The 17370-nt window shown below is 45.6% G+C and overlaps 1 protein-coding gene across 1 annotated transcript in view; it reads right to left on the minus strand.

Annotated features, from left to right (window-relative positions):
• FAM124A (family with sequence similarity 124 member A) overlaps positions 1-17145 on the minus strand; it is a 97925-nt gene extending 80780 nt beyond the window's left edge. Inside the window, exons 1-2 of the mRNA XM_042963988.1 lie at positions 16957-17145; positions 7474-7505 (exon numbers count right to left, since the gene is read on the minus strand). Coding sequence (XP_042819922.1) covers positions 7474-7505; positions 16957-17021 — 97 coding nt within the window. The 5' untranslated portion in view covers positions 17022-17145. The remainder of the gene's footprint in view (positions 1-7473; positions 7506-16956) is intronic.
• Between the last annotated feature and the right edge of the window lie 225 nt (positions 17146-17370).

A 17370-nucleotide genomic window follows, 5' to 3' on the forward strand; every position in this document is an offset into this window, starting at 1 on the left:
GGAGAATGAGCTGACAGTAAGCATCAAAAGCTTTACATGCTTATAGCAATTTCACTTGTAGGAATTTATCCTAAGGAAATAATGAAGGATACACACAAGGATTTAGTATAAAAATACTCCTGGCAATGCTGTTTATAATAATAAAAAAGCCAACAACTGGGCACTGGTGAATGTAAAGAAATATAATGGAATACTGCACAAACTATTGTAGAAGTTTACTGACAACAAAGAAGTTCACATATACTTATTGAGAAAATTAGACTATAAAACTATACTATTTTTGCTAATAATATATAACTCTAGCAATATAGATGCTCAGAAAAAAATCTATAAAGGCAAATTACGACTGTTGGTTATTTCTAGATGGTAGCAATCTGAGTTTTCTTCTTTTTGCTAATATGTATTTTCTGAATTGTCTACAATGACTATGTATTATTTGAGTAATGATAATTACTTAAAATTGAGAAAAGCACCAAGCATGTCAGGAAGGTGGGATGGAAACTACTCACTGCAGACTGTGTTCCCTCCCTCCTTGGGGCGGGTAGTCCGGACGACCCCGGTAGACCAGCTGTCCCTGAAGGGTTACTTCAGCTTCTAAAGGAGAACGTGGTTGTGAGAAGTCGGCCCCCATTTTTCCTTCCTATCCTGGACAGAAACTGACACCACCTCTAGGAGCTGAAGTCACACAGTTAGAACTTATCTTTGGACCCATTGGACTGCACCCTATTTGGGGGGAAGCGGATGCCAGCGTAACAGAGCATCAAAGGAGTTGTTTAGGTGGTAGATGGTCTTCGCCGCTTGATTTCCTAATGTGTACCTTTGCTTGTCGCTTTTTTCTTACCAACTGCCAAATACCAGTGTTTCCCAGCCTTCCGGATTCCCATGCAGAGGACTTTGGCCGTACAGAACCCACACTGTCCAATAACGTCTAAGTGCACTGGTTTTCAGCTCCAGTACCCTCGTTCATCTCAGGCTTCATTCGCTAGTCTGTGATCTTACAGATAAGGCTGGCGCCTGCTGCTCAAAAACGAACAAACAAAACAAAACAAAAACAAAACAAACAAAAAAACCCCAAACACACATCTCTAGCTTGCTTGATAAGGACAAACTCTATGTTGTAAAACAAACTACTCAGGAGATAAGGAAAAAATTCTATGTTTTAAAATGAACTACTCAGGAGAGGAACACAGTTTTCTTCTTTTAAATGATCAATAATCTATAATTTAAACATTTGTCAAGTGAATTTTTTTTCTCATGTAGATATTATACAAGTCCAAGAGTATACAGATTATGCCATTAAAAATCAGAATCTAAAAGAAATCTGGATAGACCATACCTACCTTGCTCACTGGGGAGATGAGCTAGATTAGTGCCCCTTAAAACTTCAGTACAAACAACTCACATGGCTCAGGGGGTCTGGAGCGGGGCCTGGAATTCTGCATTTCTAATAGTCTCCGGGGCGATGTTGAAGCAGTGGTCTGTGGACCATACTCTGAGTAGCAAGTTTTCCAGTTTGGAGATTTATGTGCTCTGCCAGACCAAGAATACCTTCTCTGGGCAGCTGACAAAATGCTGACCGAGTGGACCCCAACCTGCACCAGCTGGCATTCTGTGGCTCTCAGGCTGCGGCTAAGCCTCCACCTGAGTGGCTTCAAGACCCAGACTTGCCAAAAATGACGCAAGTGGCCTTTTCATTAGTTTCCTGCAAGCTACATGCTAAGTGGCTCCAGATCTAAGAGGAAGGTCCAGGAACATAATGAGCGTCTCAAACCAGGAGCCATGCTTGTCACAGAAAGCCTCGACACTTGGAAGCATGAGAAGAGCCACCAACAGCAGGGCCCTCTCTCTAAAAGTCAGGGCAAGCTGGAAGGAGGCCAGAGCATTCCCAGGAGGAGGGAAGAAGCCTTAAGGGCTCTTTCTCACGTAGTGACAGAAGCAATGGCTGTAAGTGTACCAGGTGCCCATTGCCAGGGGATACAATAGAGACTTCTGAGTCCAAGCTTTAATCCTACAGTCACCGTGGAAGGCAGAGCCACAAAGGAGGACAGAATGGACAAAGCAAGCAGACTATCTGTCCACATGCAAAACATCTTCATGATTTCCGATTGGTCTCTGCAGCCATGGCCACATGTCTAGGAGGGCTGTGTTATCAGGGCCACCAGCGTCCAACACAAGGCCACTCACGGAGACCTTGCCTAGGGTTGCAGATTCATTCCAGCTATGTGGCAGGTCACCCTGAATCTCCTTCGAGAGCAGTTCTGGACGCGAGCGTGCTTTTAATGCACACTGAAGATGGAAATCGTTCTTATTTAGGGTTCATTTCTGGATGCTGCAAAATTAAGAGCTCCCGGCTCAATGGAATGACCAAGTAGGAGTTCAAAACCCTGACTTTCCTCTACTTGGAAATAAGTAGAGTGTTTCTCCCATGCTTTGTTTTATGTCACCTGTTGGCTTTATGACAGTATATCAAACATCATTAGTATCACTAATGAGCCCCTAGGACACTGAAGATGTGGGAAATGGATGACAGTCGTGATAGTCTTGAATGAAGCTACTTAAGACACTTGTCAGATTAGCCCCACAGACCATATTACTATCCATAACCAACTTTGCCTACAAGGCCACATTCTGATCTAGAGAAAATTCGTGACTTTTCTTCTGATGGTTTCACTGCAATAGGAGTGTTTAGCTGGGGATGGACAGGTGGATGTTTAAGTCTCTTTGAAAAACTGTGTACATTGCCAACTTCATGCTGGTCACAAAATTATGCACAGGCAATGGCTAAAATTGTTCTTCATAAGGATTAACGAATAGATCTGGGTTTTTCCCGGATCTTAGGAAATAAGGGCCTACAGGAGCAAGCATTTATTCTGAAAATCATAATGGAGAAAGTATTGTACACAGAAGAAAAAAATATAAACTATGAAATTTACCCATGGATCAAAGTTAAATTGGCTACCATCACCTTCTCTAAGATACTGACCGTCCTTATTTGCACAACTGGCTTCTTTAAAACATCCATCTGTCAATAACTTGTCTAACAAACCCAGAAAGAAAACAATGAATTTCATTATCCCAAGTCTGAAGTTAGCTCTTGGATACAGAGCCACAGATCATTTTTATTTCAACCTTCCCCACCAGCAACAAGTTCCACAGAGCACCCCATGTCCTTTCAGTGTATTGCCTTCAAGGCTCCTTACTTTTACTAATTAAATCGCAATGAGGCTGACCTTTCCCTCTGTGCTGAGGGGAGGCACAGATATGGCCGAAGACAAAATTAAAACGTGGGGTATTTTAATACCTTAAAACTTCAAGGAAATGATGAGACTATGAAGACATGAAAGGGAGAAGATGGTATTTATGTGGAAAGATGTGCCTGTGAGACGAGGCAGCCTTAGGAAGGGATAAGATGTCCTCGCAGACAGCAGGAAGGCAAGACCCACAAGCCCCTGTAGCAGCTCTAAACCAGCCACAAGGCCTTGTGATGAACTGAAGACGCCTGACTTTCCTATTTGAAAAATGCCTGGGATCACTTGACCCTTTTTCCTCAAGAAGAGATTGTGTCCAGAGGCCCGCGGCATCAGGTCACAGATATGGCGGACCCAGGAAAGCTAAGAGGACAGAACTCCACCGGACTTACAGCCTGTGGGAACTCTGGACCAGCAGGGAGAATGCAGGCAGGAAACAGGGAAGCTGCCTGAGTCACTGGAAGGACAGAGCAGGGAGCTAGGAAAAGAAAGCTGGGGAAACAACAGGAGAGCAGGAATCTGAGGGCTGCGTGGGTTGAAGAACAGATTCCGTGACTCCTGCCCACCCCATGATGTGTCCCTTCCCTGCATACCTTGGTATGCGGTCTGAGGCTCAAATCAGCAGAACACGCTGTACATGACCCTTTCTCCATAATTTCAGATACGGGGAATTCCTCAGGGCATTGCCAAGGGCCTCGGTATCACTTCAAAGGATCTTCTACCATTTGCATTTTGAAAAGTATGAAGTGGCACAAAATTGTGAGGCATTTCTGCTGCCACTGGCAGTTTATACGGTAAAGAGTTAATGACTATACCTGAATTGTGAGAAGGAGCAGTTTTAAGGCACAGATTAGGAGGGCAAACAGAGGAGGCTGTTGGAGAACAGTCTCCAATAAAGAGAACTAGTTAATTCTTTGACCCCCTTCTCCTGGCATTATCCTGGGGCTAGAGATCCTCAAGAAATGTCACATTGTCCTAAAGATACCATTTTTAAGCTCCCAACGTATTCTAAGAATAATTCTCCAAGTCTGATTATAATCTTTATTTGAATGAAAATATTCAATCATACATGATGGGAATTTCATTAGCATTACCTGGCACAGTTGATTTTCTTCTCCCAGCATAATTATTGTTTTTATCTTATCCTGTTTATAAATTTTATTTAAATCACTTAAGAATGCAAATTGTACATACTGGCTTGATGATCTTCTAACCAGTTTTCAGGAAAAACCACCTAAAATTCTGGGAGTATAAATCAAATTCATCCTTCCTAGGAAGTATTGTGATTTATTGAGATCTGAGTGTTAACAGTGTATTTCGCTTTGTAGAAAGCACGAAGGAAAAGCTTGTCAGCTCTGTCAATCTAAAAAAGGCAAAGGGACCCATTGCAAGTAGAAAAAAAACGTACCCAAATTGACATTCACCCCATTTACAAAACTATCCATTAAAGAAGCCTCCTCAGCCACTTCCCCAAGAACTGAAAGTGACACCAAACACATTCAATGGAAATGTGATTCTGTGATCCTTGAGGTCAAGGGAAAACAGAATGCCCAGTGAGCCGCATGCCCTCCCTGACTCCATTCCAGAAGTAGGATGTAGGAGACCTAAGTCCCATGCCACACCACTGCTTCACTACTTTGTCTTGGTGATGACCTTTCTTCTTCTGCCATCAGGGGCAGGCAGCATGAGGAAACAGCCCCTGCATTCTGAGGGAAAAGAGGATACCTAAATAGCAACCAGTGCCCTCGGAGGAAGCTTTCCTGCCAATTCTAGCAATGATGAAACCCGACCGTGGACAAACGGACTCTAACCCTAGCTCAACCCACGCAAGTTCTTATGCCCCTGTGAACTCAGGAATGAATGGATAAAAGAGCATCATGTGAATGTTGAACAGGAACCACTAGAAGACAGAAAAATCCATTTCCTAACAGTAAATGGTTAGAACCAAGGCTCAGATCCCAACCAGAAATCAGAACTGAGTCATTCAGAGAGACTGCCCAAGGGCAGGGGAATGACGATGAGATGCAGGGTCAGGACGACAAGTGGGAACTGGGACCAGTCAGCTCTGTGGGTCCTGCCAGTCACATAGAGGGTGTTGGCACAGGTGGGGCTGTGACAAGGAGCGACCCTAGAACTGAATCCTTCAGGATGGACAGTAAAATCTCTCTACTCAGTCCTCTGAATGTGATTATCTCGTTCATGGGGAAATGAGGTTTTTAACATCTACCTGGAAAATACTTTTTATTATTAGAGCACTGTCAAACTTATGTTTTTAAAGGACAGATTTAAGGCTTCAGACTTAATTTTTTTTTCTTTTCAGAAAGGGCCCACTCTGTTAACCTTTCACTGACTGCTAAAGGGGCCTTCTCCCACATCTGGGTGTGGCCAGGATTTGTGCTCCGGGCTGGGAGGAAAGACAGGCCAGGCAAACACTAGGCAAAGACAGCCAGGGACCCAGCAGTATCCACTCACCCCTTCTTCCTGCCCAGAACAAGGATGTGATGCCTGTGGTAGAGGCAGCCATCTTGTAACTCTGAGGCAACCCTAAGGACAGAAGCCAAAAGCCAAGCAAAACGATAAAAGAAGCTTCCCTATTAGACCTGCATTGTCTCCTCTGAGGTTTTTTTTTTTTTTAATGTTAGAGGAAAACAAACCCCTACCTAAGTCCTTATTTTTTTCTCTATTATTTATAGCCAAATACATGTCCTAACTAAAATATGAAATGCATACACATCCTCACTTACCTAGAGGTCCCAACACTGAAGACTGAGGCAGGAATCACCAAACATTTAAAGAGAAAAGGAAGAGCAATAAACGGCTATTGATCCCAGTTGCACTGAGAGAAATTCCAACTCAGAGATCGCAATTAAAATAATGGAGAGGAAAGCGTCCCAAACCAAATTACCGGTTTCGCTGACAAGAGAGGTGCTTTGTTGTGACCCAGAGGACTGATTTGAGAGCTATGAATTGAGCAAAGGCTTTAGGCAAGTATTTCATAAAAATCATTCTTAAAGAAATGTAGCTTCTGGGCAAAACTGAGTGGAATGAGAATGGCAGCGTAGAGAGAGAGAGTTCAAGACAGGCTTCCCTGGTTTGTAGGAATCCAGAAGCTTCTGGGAGGGAATGCAAATCACTGGAGCATTATTCTCATTATTACTAATGGTTCTTAATAACTAAGGGGCAATGTTGGGTCTCCAGTTGGCTGAAATGATCACAGATTATTTGCCGCAGTTATACTAATAACTAAATATAATTTGACACTAAATTACAATTCCAGAAATACAGCTTTCTGCACAGTCTCTTATTGCAAAGGAAAACTAAGCAAGAACATCAATAAATAGAATAATCCAATTAAGTGGGCTTCCATTTGAGTACTATTTAGAATTGAGGCTTAACAGGGAAGTAAGATAGGAAAAACGATTCAGTATTTACTGATTCAAATAATCAGGGCTTTTATTGTAAGACAATTTTTTGTTATTTTAAAATAGGTGTTTAATTAATCTGAATGGCTTTGGTCATTTATGTAGTGATCCTAATCACTGCAAATTGTTCCTAGATATAAGGCCTAATTTCCCATGAGTAGATTTACTTGTAAATTAGCATTTAATACAGGCATATTTTTCTATGCTTACAGTGTGTTTATAAACATATTCCCAATCTCTTCTTTTTTTAACCACATAGGACAATCACCTATGACAACTGTCTGCAGATACAAAACTACAAGGGAGGACATTGACCCAACAGATGAACCGAGGCCACCCCATGCATGCTCTGAGCTGTTAGCCTTTGGGCTGTAGGTTTTTGATAAATGTTTGTTGAATGAATGAGTAACCTCAGATTATTCAGAGAGGCTGTTTTAGAAGCATCCGTCCTAACGGAGCCTAGGCTACTTCCTCTAGACTCAGTTTCCAAAGGGAAAGTAGTGGCCTTAACAGAAGAATCACCCAAGGTATCCTTGCCAAAGAGCATGATACGGGATCCTCTGACTCTGAAAGTTGGGGCTTTTCCTGGAGAATTTAAGAACTAGTTAGTTCTTAGAGCTAGTTAGTTCTGAAATCAAGGTACAATTAAATTCTCCAGGAAAAGCCCCAACTTTCAGAGTCAGAGGATCCTGCATCATGCTCTTCGGCAAGGATACCTTGGGTGATTCTTCTGTTAAAGCATGGGTTACACAGGTAGGTGGGGCTGAGAGGCCAGTGCTGAAGGACATTTAAACCATACTTACTGCTGGTGGAGGACATGTGGCTGTAGTCAGACCTGAAACACAAAACCTTGGTGTTAGTAGGATTAGACATTATTTTTCTTTATCCAAATGATTTCTTCATGCCAGAATTTTAAAAAACAGTCTTACAGTGTAGTAAGTAGCCATTTAAATGTGAGGAAATACCACAAATCAAAAATTGTAGTGCAGAGGGATTTTGTGTAAAATAAAATTACGTCTGAATGTGAAGGCAAAATTTTAAAGGCATTTTATTTTTTAAAAATTTTTTTAAATGTTTATTTTTCAGAAAGAGAGAGTGAGTGAGAGTGAGAGCACGCGTGCGAGTGGGGTAGGGGCAAACATGGGGTGGGGACAGAGGATCCAAAGCGGGCTCCATGCGGAGAGCAGACAGCACAAAATGGGGCTAGAACCCACGAACTGAGAGATCATGACCGGAGCCGCAGTTGGACACTCAACCGACTGAGCCACTCAGGCACCCCCAAAGGCACTTCAGAAAGTGGGGTTCCTTCATGTGGGCTCTCTGGATCTCCAAGATGGCAGACCAGCTGGGTCCTGAACCATCTAAATTCACTGGCAAATTTTTGAATGGAAGCTTATTTTTCTGGGGAGAAGGCTCAAAGTTTTCAACACATTCTCAAGGGGGTTCATGATTCTCCAGAAGGTTAAACCTCTGCAAATGAGCACCCTTCAAGTTAGCTCCACACCACGGGGAAATGTTTCTTGGCTGCCATCAGCAGAGCGATGATGGAACCCGGCGGCAGCAGTGTGAAGGGACCCTGGCTTGTGAGGGCTTCCACAATCAGGGTGTGGCTGGCCCTCAGGAAACACAAAGGCACAATGATGCTTGACTGATTTCAGTTCCAGCTGAGAAGAAATCCTGCTGCATATTAGAGTAACAGGATGTGGGCTGTGATAGGGAAAGGGAAAAAGGCAGGGTAAGGGCCAGGGTGAAATTACCCATCAGTTTCTAGGCTGAAAGACCAGCTCCTGGCACTCAGCCTCTGTGAGAATGGGAATCTGGCCAAGGATCTGCCTGCTTAATCTCTATGAAGTTTCTGCTCTACTTGTGTGGCTGGGAAGCCTTCCCTCTCTGGCAACGTATATGGTATAGAAGCTCTTGGTTTTCTCCCCCCAGTGTCCCACAGTCATTCTCAGTAGAAAATTAATCTCTCAAGCACGTAGGGATTTATTATGCAAGTGGTAGTTAGGGGATATGGTTATGCAAATAAAGTAGTTAATTATGTTTAATTTTCTACATACACCCTCCTTTTATTTACTTAGTCTCATGTTGCCTTTCTTAAATTATCCAATTTTCACTCCACTGACTTTGTTACCACATCAACAAAGCATATACAAAGCTTCAAAAAACATCACAAAAAAAACACACCTCTTACCCGTTGAAATAACCTACATCTCTCATGCCAAATGATGCACTGATTTATTGGTAGAGGAACAAAATGGAAGGAAAACAGCATGTAGTTTCCCCTTTTCAAATGAAATGCTTTAGCAGTTACAGAATCACTGAATTTTAAAGCTGGAGAGAATAGCAACTACTAACATTTGCAAATCCCTTTATGTATTACAAACTGCATCCGCCTACATCTAATCCAAGTTTTTACATTCCTGGTTAGGAAACTAAACTGATACTATTGGCGAGGAGACCAGGAGGTGAGCAACAATAGGGACTTGAAGTACGAGGGCAGGGTGATGGCAAGACAGGAGCTGAAAGGTGGAAGGATTGGCTGGGGCATGGTGACACGCTGGCTAAGGAAAATGCAAGGGAGGACGGTCAGGATCATTAACCCCAGTGTTGGGGCATTAAATTCTTTCTGGAACCAGGGGGACTAAATTAACTTTAGGACAAAACTTAGAAATCTAACTGTAGGGCCGCCTGGATGGCTCAGTCAGTTAAGCACCTGACTCTTGATTTCAGCTCAGGTCCTGATCTCCCAGTTTGTGAGATTGAGCCCCATGTCGGGCTTGGCACTGACAGAGCAGACCCTGCTTGGGATTCTCTCTCTTCCTCCCTCCCTGTCTCTTGCTATCAAAATAAATAAACTTAAAAAAAAAACAAACAAGAAATGTAATTGTATATGAATGCAACAAATGGTCAACAGGCATTTTGCAACGACCAAACAATCCCAATCCAATATGATCATCTTAGGATGGTCAGGCTTTAAAGCAATTTCATGACAATTCAAATGAAACATTCAATGGCAATGTGTGATTGGACTATGTATTAAAAATGTGTATTTTCAGCTAGGATTTTCCAAATACTCCTGAGGCAGATGCGTTTCACAAATGCATACGGGCATGCATGCAGATGGATGTGAATGAAGAATGGAATTTACATGCGACACTATTTCGAGAATCTTAAGGTATAACGGCAGTATTTTTAGGCTAGGTGCTTGTGTAACAAAGGTCCCGGCCGTGCATCAATCTGTATGTAGTTCTTGTGACTAAAGGCACCGCCTGGGTCAGGCCTGACAGCTGGTCAGTCTCCTGACTGTCACTCTCGTCTCGCTCCAGTTCCTTCCCCAAACAGCAGCCAGTCTTTGCGAAGCACAAATCTGATCCTGTCACTCTCTGGATGAAGCCCCAGCTCAACAGTGTACCACATAAACCCCTCTTTCCATGAATGATGGCCTCTGTCCAGCTCTGCAGTCTCATCCATCACCCCAACCTCCATCCCTGTCCACCATCAAAACGGAAATCAAACAGGAAGAAAAGTCACCTAAAGACTCACAGTGCTCTCCAACCGCTGATCCTGTTTATGTAATTTGTACACAGTTGCCATAATGATGGAGATACAATTCTAAACTGCTCTTTTCACCAAATACCGTCACGACATGTTGCTATAGTTCCTGTAATTATAATTGTAAAGTGATGTACTATAATTTATTCAACCATTTGCCTGTTGTTTGCTATATGATTGTTTCTGATTGTTCACTTCTGAAAGCACACAGAGATGAGATACTCATAAATATAGCTTGAGATTTACTTTCTTTTCCTTACAAAAATTATCATGAGGGGAAACAGGAACTGAGTCAAGCTATGGGCACTTTTATAGCTCATAAAATACATTCCAAATAACTCCAAAAGATTATTTACTGCAATTATTATATTGCTGGTGAAAGACAAACTGTAAAGCTTAAAACAATTTTGTGCTTAAAGACGTTCAAAAAGTTTCAGCTAATGACTACAGTTCTCTAGGGGCAGATAATCTCCAGTTTTTAAAAAATTTTTTCTTAATGTTTACTTATTTTTGACAGAGAGAGACAGAGCATGAGCGGGGGAGGGGCAGAGAGAGAGGGAGACACAGAATCCGAAACAGGCTCCAGGCTCTGAGCTGTCAGCACAGAGCCCGACGCAGGGCTGGAAATCACGGACCACGAGATCATGACCTGAGCTGAAGTCGGACGCTCAACCTCAAATGAGCTTTTTTAAGGTAGGAGGGAACAGTAGTGAATCCTGTTTATTGGTCTCACATCCTAAGAATTGATCCACCTGGTTTTGCACAAGACACTCAACTCTACGAGAATAAAGCATGAAAGGAGAACCCATGAATTTTAGGAAGAAAATGTATGGGCACATGACACAGATAAGTAGAATAATGCAAGGATTGTAGATCTTCACACATCTGACACATATAGGAGACACATTTGCAAACATTACATTTATTTGGTACCTGTGCCAATAATGACCAGAAAGTCAGATGCAGTCCCTTCACTGCAGTTTACTTACAATTATACATATAGGGATTATATATAAAAGGGTCTGCACTTAAGACAGGTTATCACTGTCAGCAGCCATATACCTTCTTAAATTCTCTTTTCCAGGAAAATCTTGGCAGAAGAATTGATCTTGGCATTTTAGTAATATTGATCTCGAGGTTTCTCTAAAACATCAGCTCAGTGCATTATGGATCTCATCTGTTAGCTCTCAGTCCATTGAATTAGATGCCATGGTAATTTAGAGCTAACTAGCCCCACCTTGAACACAAAGATAATAGAGTGCCTAATAGATCATCCTGTCTTCCCTGCAAGATTTCACCTTTTACTGTTCTCTAAACCTGTCCCATCTTCAAATTTATTCCCCCTAACCTTTCCCATTCACCTGCTTTATAAACAGTAGACCTGTGAATTGTTTGCTATCTCTTAAATCAACTGAAATGTCAGGTGGAGGTCACCCAAAGGGTATGGTATGACCCTATGTTTTCAGAAGCTCAGTGACAGGTGACGTGGAAGTGGAGGTTCATTAGTGCCAGATCAACCGTCTGAATGAAAATAATCCAGGGCGCCTGGGTGGCTCAGTTGGTTAAGCATCCGACTTCACCCTAGGTCATGATCTCATGGCTCATGAGTGTGAGCCCCGTGTCGGGCTCTGTGCTGACAGCGCAGAGCCTGCTTCGAATCCTCTCTCTCTCTCTCTGCCCCTCCCCCGCTCACCTCTCTCTCAAAATAAGTACACAAACGTTTATACAGTATTAAAAGTATAATTTATCAGATAACGGTCATATTTGAAAGAGTGTCTCAGAAGCCAAATCTGGGAGACACCACTAATGAAACACCCGTTGTAAAGCATTTGTCTCACTCTGTGTCTTTTATTTTGGTTTACAACAACACTGCCTGTCCCTCTGTTAAGGGATTCTGTTTCTTAAGATAGTTTCTTAAGATAGTAACTGGCTTGCCAGTTTTTTTCTAACGAAAAGTACACAGAAGCACAAAGCTTGCTTTCACGTGCATTTGGAAAAGGAGAGCTTCAAAATGACATCAATTGCCACAGAAGAATACTAGTTTGCCTTTAATCTTGGCCTGCACTAGGTGGGTCAGACAGCAGAGATAGCATTTCGAGCAAAAGACAATGCCTGAGCAGGAAACGAGAATTAATTGCAGATCGATGGCTCTTTGAGAGGCACGAGGTGGGAAGCAAGCTGGAGACCCAGGCTTCCATTTTAGGCCACTAACTAGTCGTGCACCCTCTGAACCTCCATTTCCTCCTCTGTAAAATCATAACATTTATCCTATCCTCTCGCAGATGTTCTGAACGATGATCAAATTTCTTAGGGCATTGAAAAACATCAGAGCATCCACTGCGATGAGTATAAAGAACATATGATCTTGAGGGCACCTGGAAATACACATTTTTATTAAATACAACTGTAAGTTTGTCATTTGGAGTGTTGTTCGTAACAGCAGTAATAGCATGATGAGAAATAACGTACTGAGGGTTCACTTACACCAGGCACTGTTCTAGGGGCTTTAAATGTAGAGGCTAATTCTCACAAGCACCCTGTCAGGTGGGTACTTTTATCGTCATCCCCGTTTTACAGCAGAGAAAACTAAAGGCACAGAGTTGAACCCCAGTAACCCGACTCTTTTGACTGTCACTTTTTAAAAATGTTTTTATTTGTTTTTGAGTGAGTGAGAGAGAGCCTGTGAGTCGGGGAGGGGCAGAGAGAGAGAGAAGGGGACAGAGGATCAGAGAGCCCGATGCAGAGCCTGAACTCATGAGCTGTGGGATCATGACCTGAACCGATGCTGGAAGCTTAACTGACTGAGCCACGCAGGCACCCCTGATTGTCAATGTCAGAGTGAACAGCACAATGTGCCCACCGGCAGTTGGGACGCACAAAAATTCTTAGAGCCTTCTCTTTGATCATGCTGCCGAAAGGATTGATAGCTCCGTCGATACCTCCAAATCCCTTGCTCCTATGTTTTGTTCACACTGGCCTGGCAATAGGCCTTCTCCCCCCAAACCTTGATGATCTCAACCACTCACCGTCTCCCTTACTGCCTGTCCCTAAGGAGCTGACCACCGCTTCAGGAAAGTAAATAGCAAGGTGGAGCGGTACCTTCATCCAGTCACAATCACTGATCCCAGTGATCCCAGGCGGGTTCTCACTCAGTGGTGCCCAAACTATTTCAGACCTCCATTTTCCTGGGGCCCCTGGGTGGCTCAGTCGGTTAAGCATCCGACTTCGGCTCAGGTCATGATCTCGCGGTCCGTGAGTTCGAGCCCCACATCAGGCTCTGTGCTGACAGCTCAGAGCCTGTTGCAGATTCTGTGTCTCCCTCTCTCTCTGACCCTCCCCCGTTCATGCTGTCTCTCCCTGTCTCAAAAATAAATAAACGTTAAAAAAAAATTATTAAAAAAAACCCCTCCATTTTCCTGAGGGAGGGGGCCGCACCTGCCTGGAACGGAAAGCCATCTTCCCCGCCAGGTTGTAAGAAGAGACGGGCCTCCCCTTCTATGCAAAGCCCATCTAACCGAGGGGTCTGAAGTCCAACGTATCTCCACCTTTTCAGAAAGTGGACGTCACAAACCATCGGTTTTTCTGTATCTCCATTCTTTCCCTTTCACAGAGTCTTTTCTATAAACACGTATTTATAGGAGACCGATTATTGCCTATGTTTCGGGAATCCTTCCTGCACCCCCTCTACCCTCCTCCTGCTACGGCCTCTCCTCGCGCCTCCCTGTCTCGGACACAGCACTCTAGCGACCTCCTCTGCAGCACGTTCTGCTCCCTCCTGGAGTCAGGAGGAGAGGACGTGGCTTCCGCCTCCACCACTCCTCTACTCCACCCTTCCTTCATTACCTCCGTTTGAGAAAAAGAGCACCTCGAGTTCCTGCATCTTAATGCACTTCTCAGTGGCACAGCTGATGCCTTTCCCTTCTTCCCCTTGGCCTCTAGAAAACCACAGTCCTCCTTTTGGTCCCCATGCCTACTTTCCCTTAGGACCCTTTATTAGTTCCTCCTCCTTCACCCACTTCTCAAGGCTGGTCTTAAATAGTACCTGCTTCACAGCGTTGTTGAAGGATTACATAAAAGGCTCAGCGCAGTACCCAGCATGGAGTAAATGCTAGTAAGGGTTTGCTATTTACTGCCTTTAGTTGATTTAAATCTGCTCCCAGGACTGCAACTGCCATTTTTAGGCCGACGGTTCCCCCGATGCAGTGTCATCAGGCTGACCTCCTAAGACAGATACACTCAACGGCTGGCTCATCACCTTTCAGACGTCTCCCAATACCTCAGACACAACATGTTGAAAATGAAACTTCTCCTACGCTACCCAACTTCCTTTGGAGGGGATCACAGGCTACTTCGAGCATCTGATGAAAAACCAGTCTCTTCTCACAAAAAGCCACAAAGAACATCATTTTGCATAAAATTTCAAACAATTCATGGACCTCAAATTAACGATCCCTGCCCGAGCATATGTGTCACTTGAGCTGAGTCTGGAATGAAGGTAGAGTTTCACCCGGTGGACAGGCATGCCAGGTGGAGAAGGGCATAGCTGGCGAAAAGGGCGGCCCGACAAAGGCAAGGAATCAGAAACACCTTGCTCATGTGGCTTGATGCTGGGTACGAGGGCGGTCCTGCCGAAAAATAAGGCCAGAGAGACAGAGAAGGACCCAGTAACACCAGGGGGACTCATAGGCCAGTCTAAGCTCTTTGTTATAGATGCCAGAGCCGCTAAAAGTTTGGAAGGGAGAGGGAGAGAATCAGGTTTGTATTTTAAAAATAGTCATGACAGCAAACACGTATTAAGTGCTTTCTACATGCTTGGTAGATAGTCTCGACAGGTAGTTTTAGGAAAGCGAGAGAGGGCTAGAGGGGGCAAACTCTGCAAAAGCTAGGAAACTGCGAGCGGCTTTTTCGTCACCAAACCAAATTTCAGGAAATATATGACTATGTGGCCAATGCAAGATTACTAACTCTACATCAAAACTCTTTTATTTTAGTGCATGCCATTTTACTTTGATCTTTAGCTTAAGGATGCTACTAAGGCCATAAGTAAACAATTCTATTCTGTTACAACTACACACTTCAGTGACAGAAGCAGTGAACAGAAGTTCTGGTGTCCGTATGTTCAGCAAGCCCCTCCCAGGAACGCTGGCAGCTGTCATGTTGTTCGCGGGGATCCCAGGGAGTTGTCACTCCTGGGTCAGGGCCTCCCCTCCACTTCTCCGGGACAGAATCTTTGGGGAAAACACCTGTCTTAGGTGAGCTTTGCAAACTGAAAATGGATGAACCTGTTAGTGCCTTATTTAACCCAGCTGAAAACGAGCTAGTTTGTTTTGCTTTGTTTTCTTCTTCTATTCATGGCCTAGCTAACTAGGGGCAGAAGGAAAAAAAAAAAAGCCAGGATCTTCAATTAAAATTGATAAATGCCTTATATACTACATGTGGGGGGAAAAAACAAGGGAGTGCAGTGTTTGGAATCAGGTTACTTCACCAGAATGTAACTGGGCTCCACAGTGAGCCATAAATGATTGCAAGTTGGGATGACAGGGAAAGCCCATTGCTGTAGGGTGTAAGGTCCCAGATTTGGGCTAGGAATGGGTGGAGCCTGCAGGGGCTGGGTCCGCAGGAGTGAGTGCCTAGGAAGCCTAACCCCTTGTGCCCATTCTGGGACTGGACTCTCTTCCTGTCCTCACAGGGCTGCCAAGCCCCGAGATTATAGTCTAAATGTCCTCAACTTTCCAGGAATGAGGCTTTCTGTAATCTGGGCAGCTCCAGCCCACCCCCAGGGTTACTCCAGAGAGGAAAGGACATCCTTTCCTCCTGGGTCAGAATTCGCATCCTGGATGTTTGCTGACTCTGCACAGGGAAATCCTCTGGCGATAGGAGCTGGGTGGAAGCATTTACAATGACATTCATCTCCTTAAAGATACTCGGTCTTTTGTCCCACTCAGGAAAACCGTGTCGTTGGGAGAAGGCTAATTAGTCCCCAGAGATAAAGGTCTGGGCTACATGTTTGAGTCCGATGAAGCTGTTTCTTTAAGCAGGGCTGGATCATAGCACCATTTTCACCCCACCTGTACCCAAGGCTGGGACAGGTGCGCAGAGAGAAGTTCGGCGGAGAAATAGGAGTCGAGCAGCGGGTCTCAGCAAGCACAATAAAGCCGGGAATGAAAAATGTCACCCTCTCACAGGATTCTGAAAGAATTTAGGTGCCGGGTGTCCTATCCTCTTCCCGTCCCCAGCCCCGAGCCCGGACTCCAGAGAGCTGCGGGGCTAGAAGAATAAAGTCCTCGTAGAAGGTGGAAACAAGTGCAAGCGCATCTCCTAACGATGATCTCGGGGGGGGGGGGGGCACCGCATTTGCCGGGTACTCGACATCATCTCCGCGATAACGGGGGGCAAGGAGGGGCGGGATGTGGTGGTGTGCGGGGGGTGGGGGGAGTTACTCTGAACCTTGAGTCCTTGCACTTTCCTCCCCCGGGGGGTGGGGCCCGCCCTGCCCGGGGCAGCTACGGACCACGCTGCGCTGCCCTCGGGGACCGCCCAGGAGGAAGCCGGCCCGCCACAGCCCCTCTGCCTTCCACCGGGGGTCCGGCAGGAGGGGCAGCCCGCGCGGCCCCGTCCGGCCCCAGCGGCTCCGGTTCTGCCGCGGGGTCCGGGAAGGTCCCGGGCAGGGAGCAGCCGCAGCGCAACTCGGAGAGCGTCCCCCGCCCACGGCCCGGCCCGGCGCGGCTCACCCTCCGGTCTCGGCGCCCGAGTCCACGCAGTCATCCTCCTCGCCACCGCCCGTTTTGGGGTCCATGGCGCGCTCCCCGCCGCGCTCGGCTGGCGGGCGCCGGCGTGACCCGGGGCGAGCTCCCTGTGGGCCGCCCCGCCCGGCCCCGCCTAGCCCAGCCCGGCCCGAGCTGGCTGGGCTCACTGCGAGCGTCTCGCGGCTCCGGGCTCCGGGCTCCGGGAAGCAACTCGGGCGCCAGCCGCGCTCCGCAGCCCGGCGCCGCGCCCTCTCCTGGCGGCGCCCGGCGGCGCACTGGCTGCCGCTCCCCGCCCGGCCCCGCCCCTCGCCGCTCGGCCGTGTGAGCGTGTGCGTGTGCGCGCGGGGGTGCGCCCGCGTGTGTGCGGGTGAGCGGGGGCACGTGCGCGCGCAAGAGGGT

Source organism: Panthera tigris, chromosome A1 (genome assembly GCF_018350195.1).
Source record: "Panthera tigris isolate Pti1 chromosome A1, P.tigris_Pti1_mat1.1, whole genome shotgun sequence".
Lineage (NCBI taxonomy): Eukaryota > Metazoa > Chordata > Mammalia > Carnivora > Felidae > Panthera > Panthera tigris.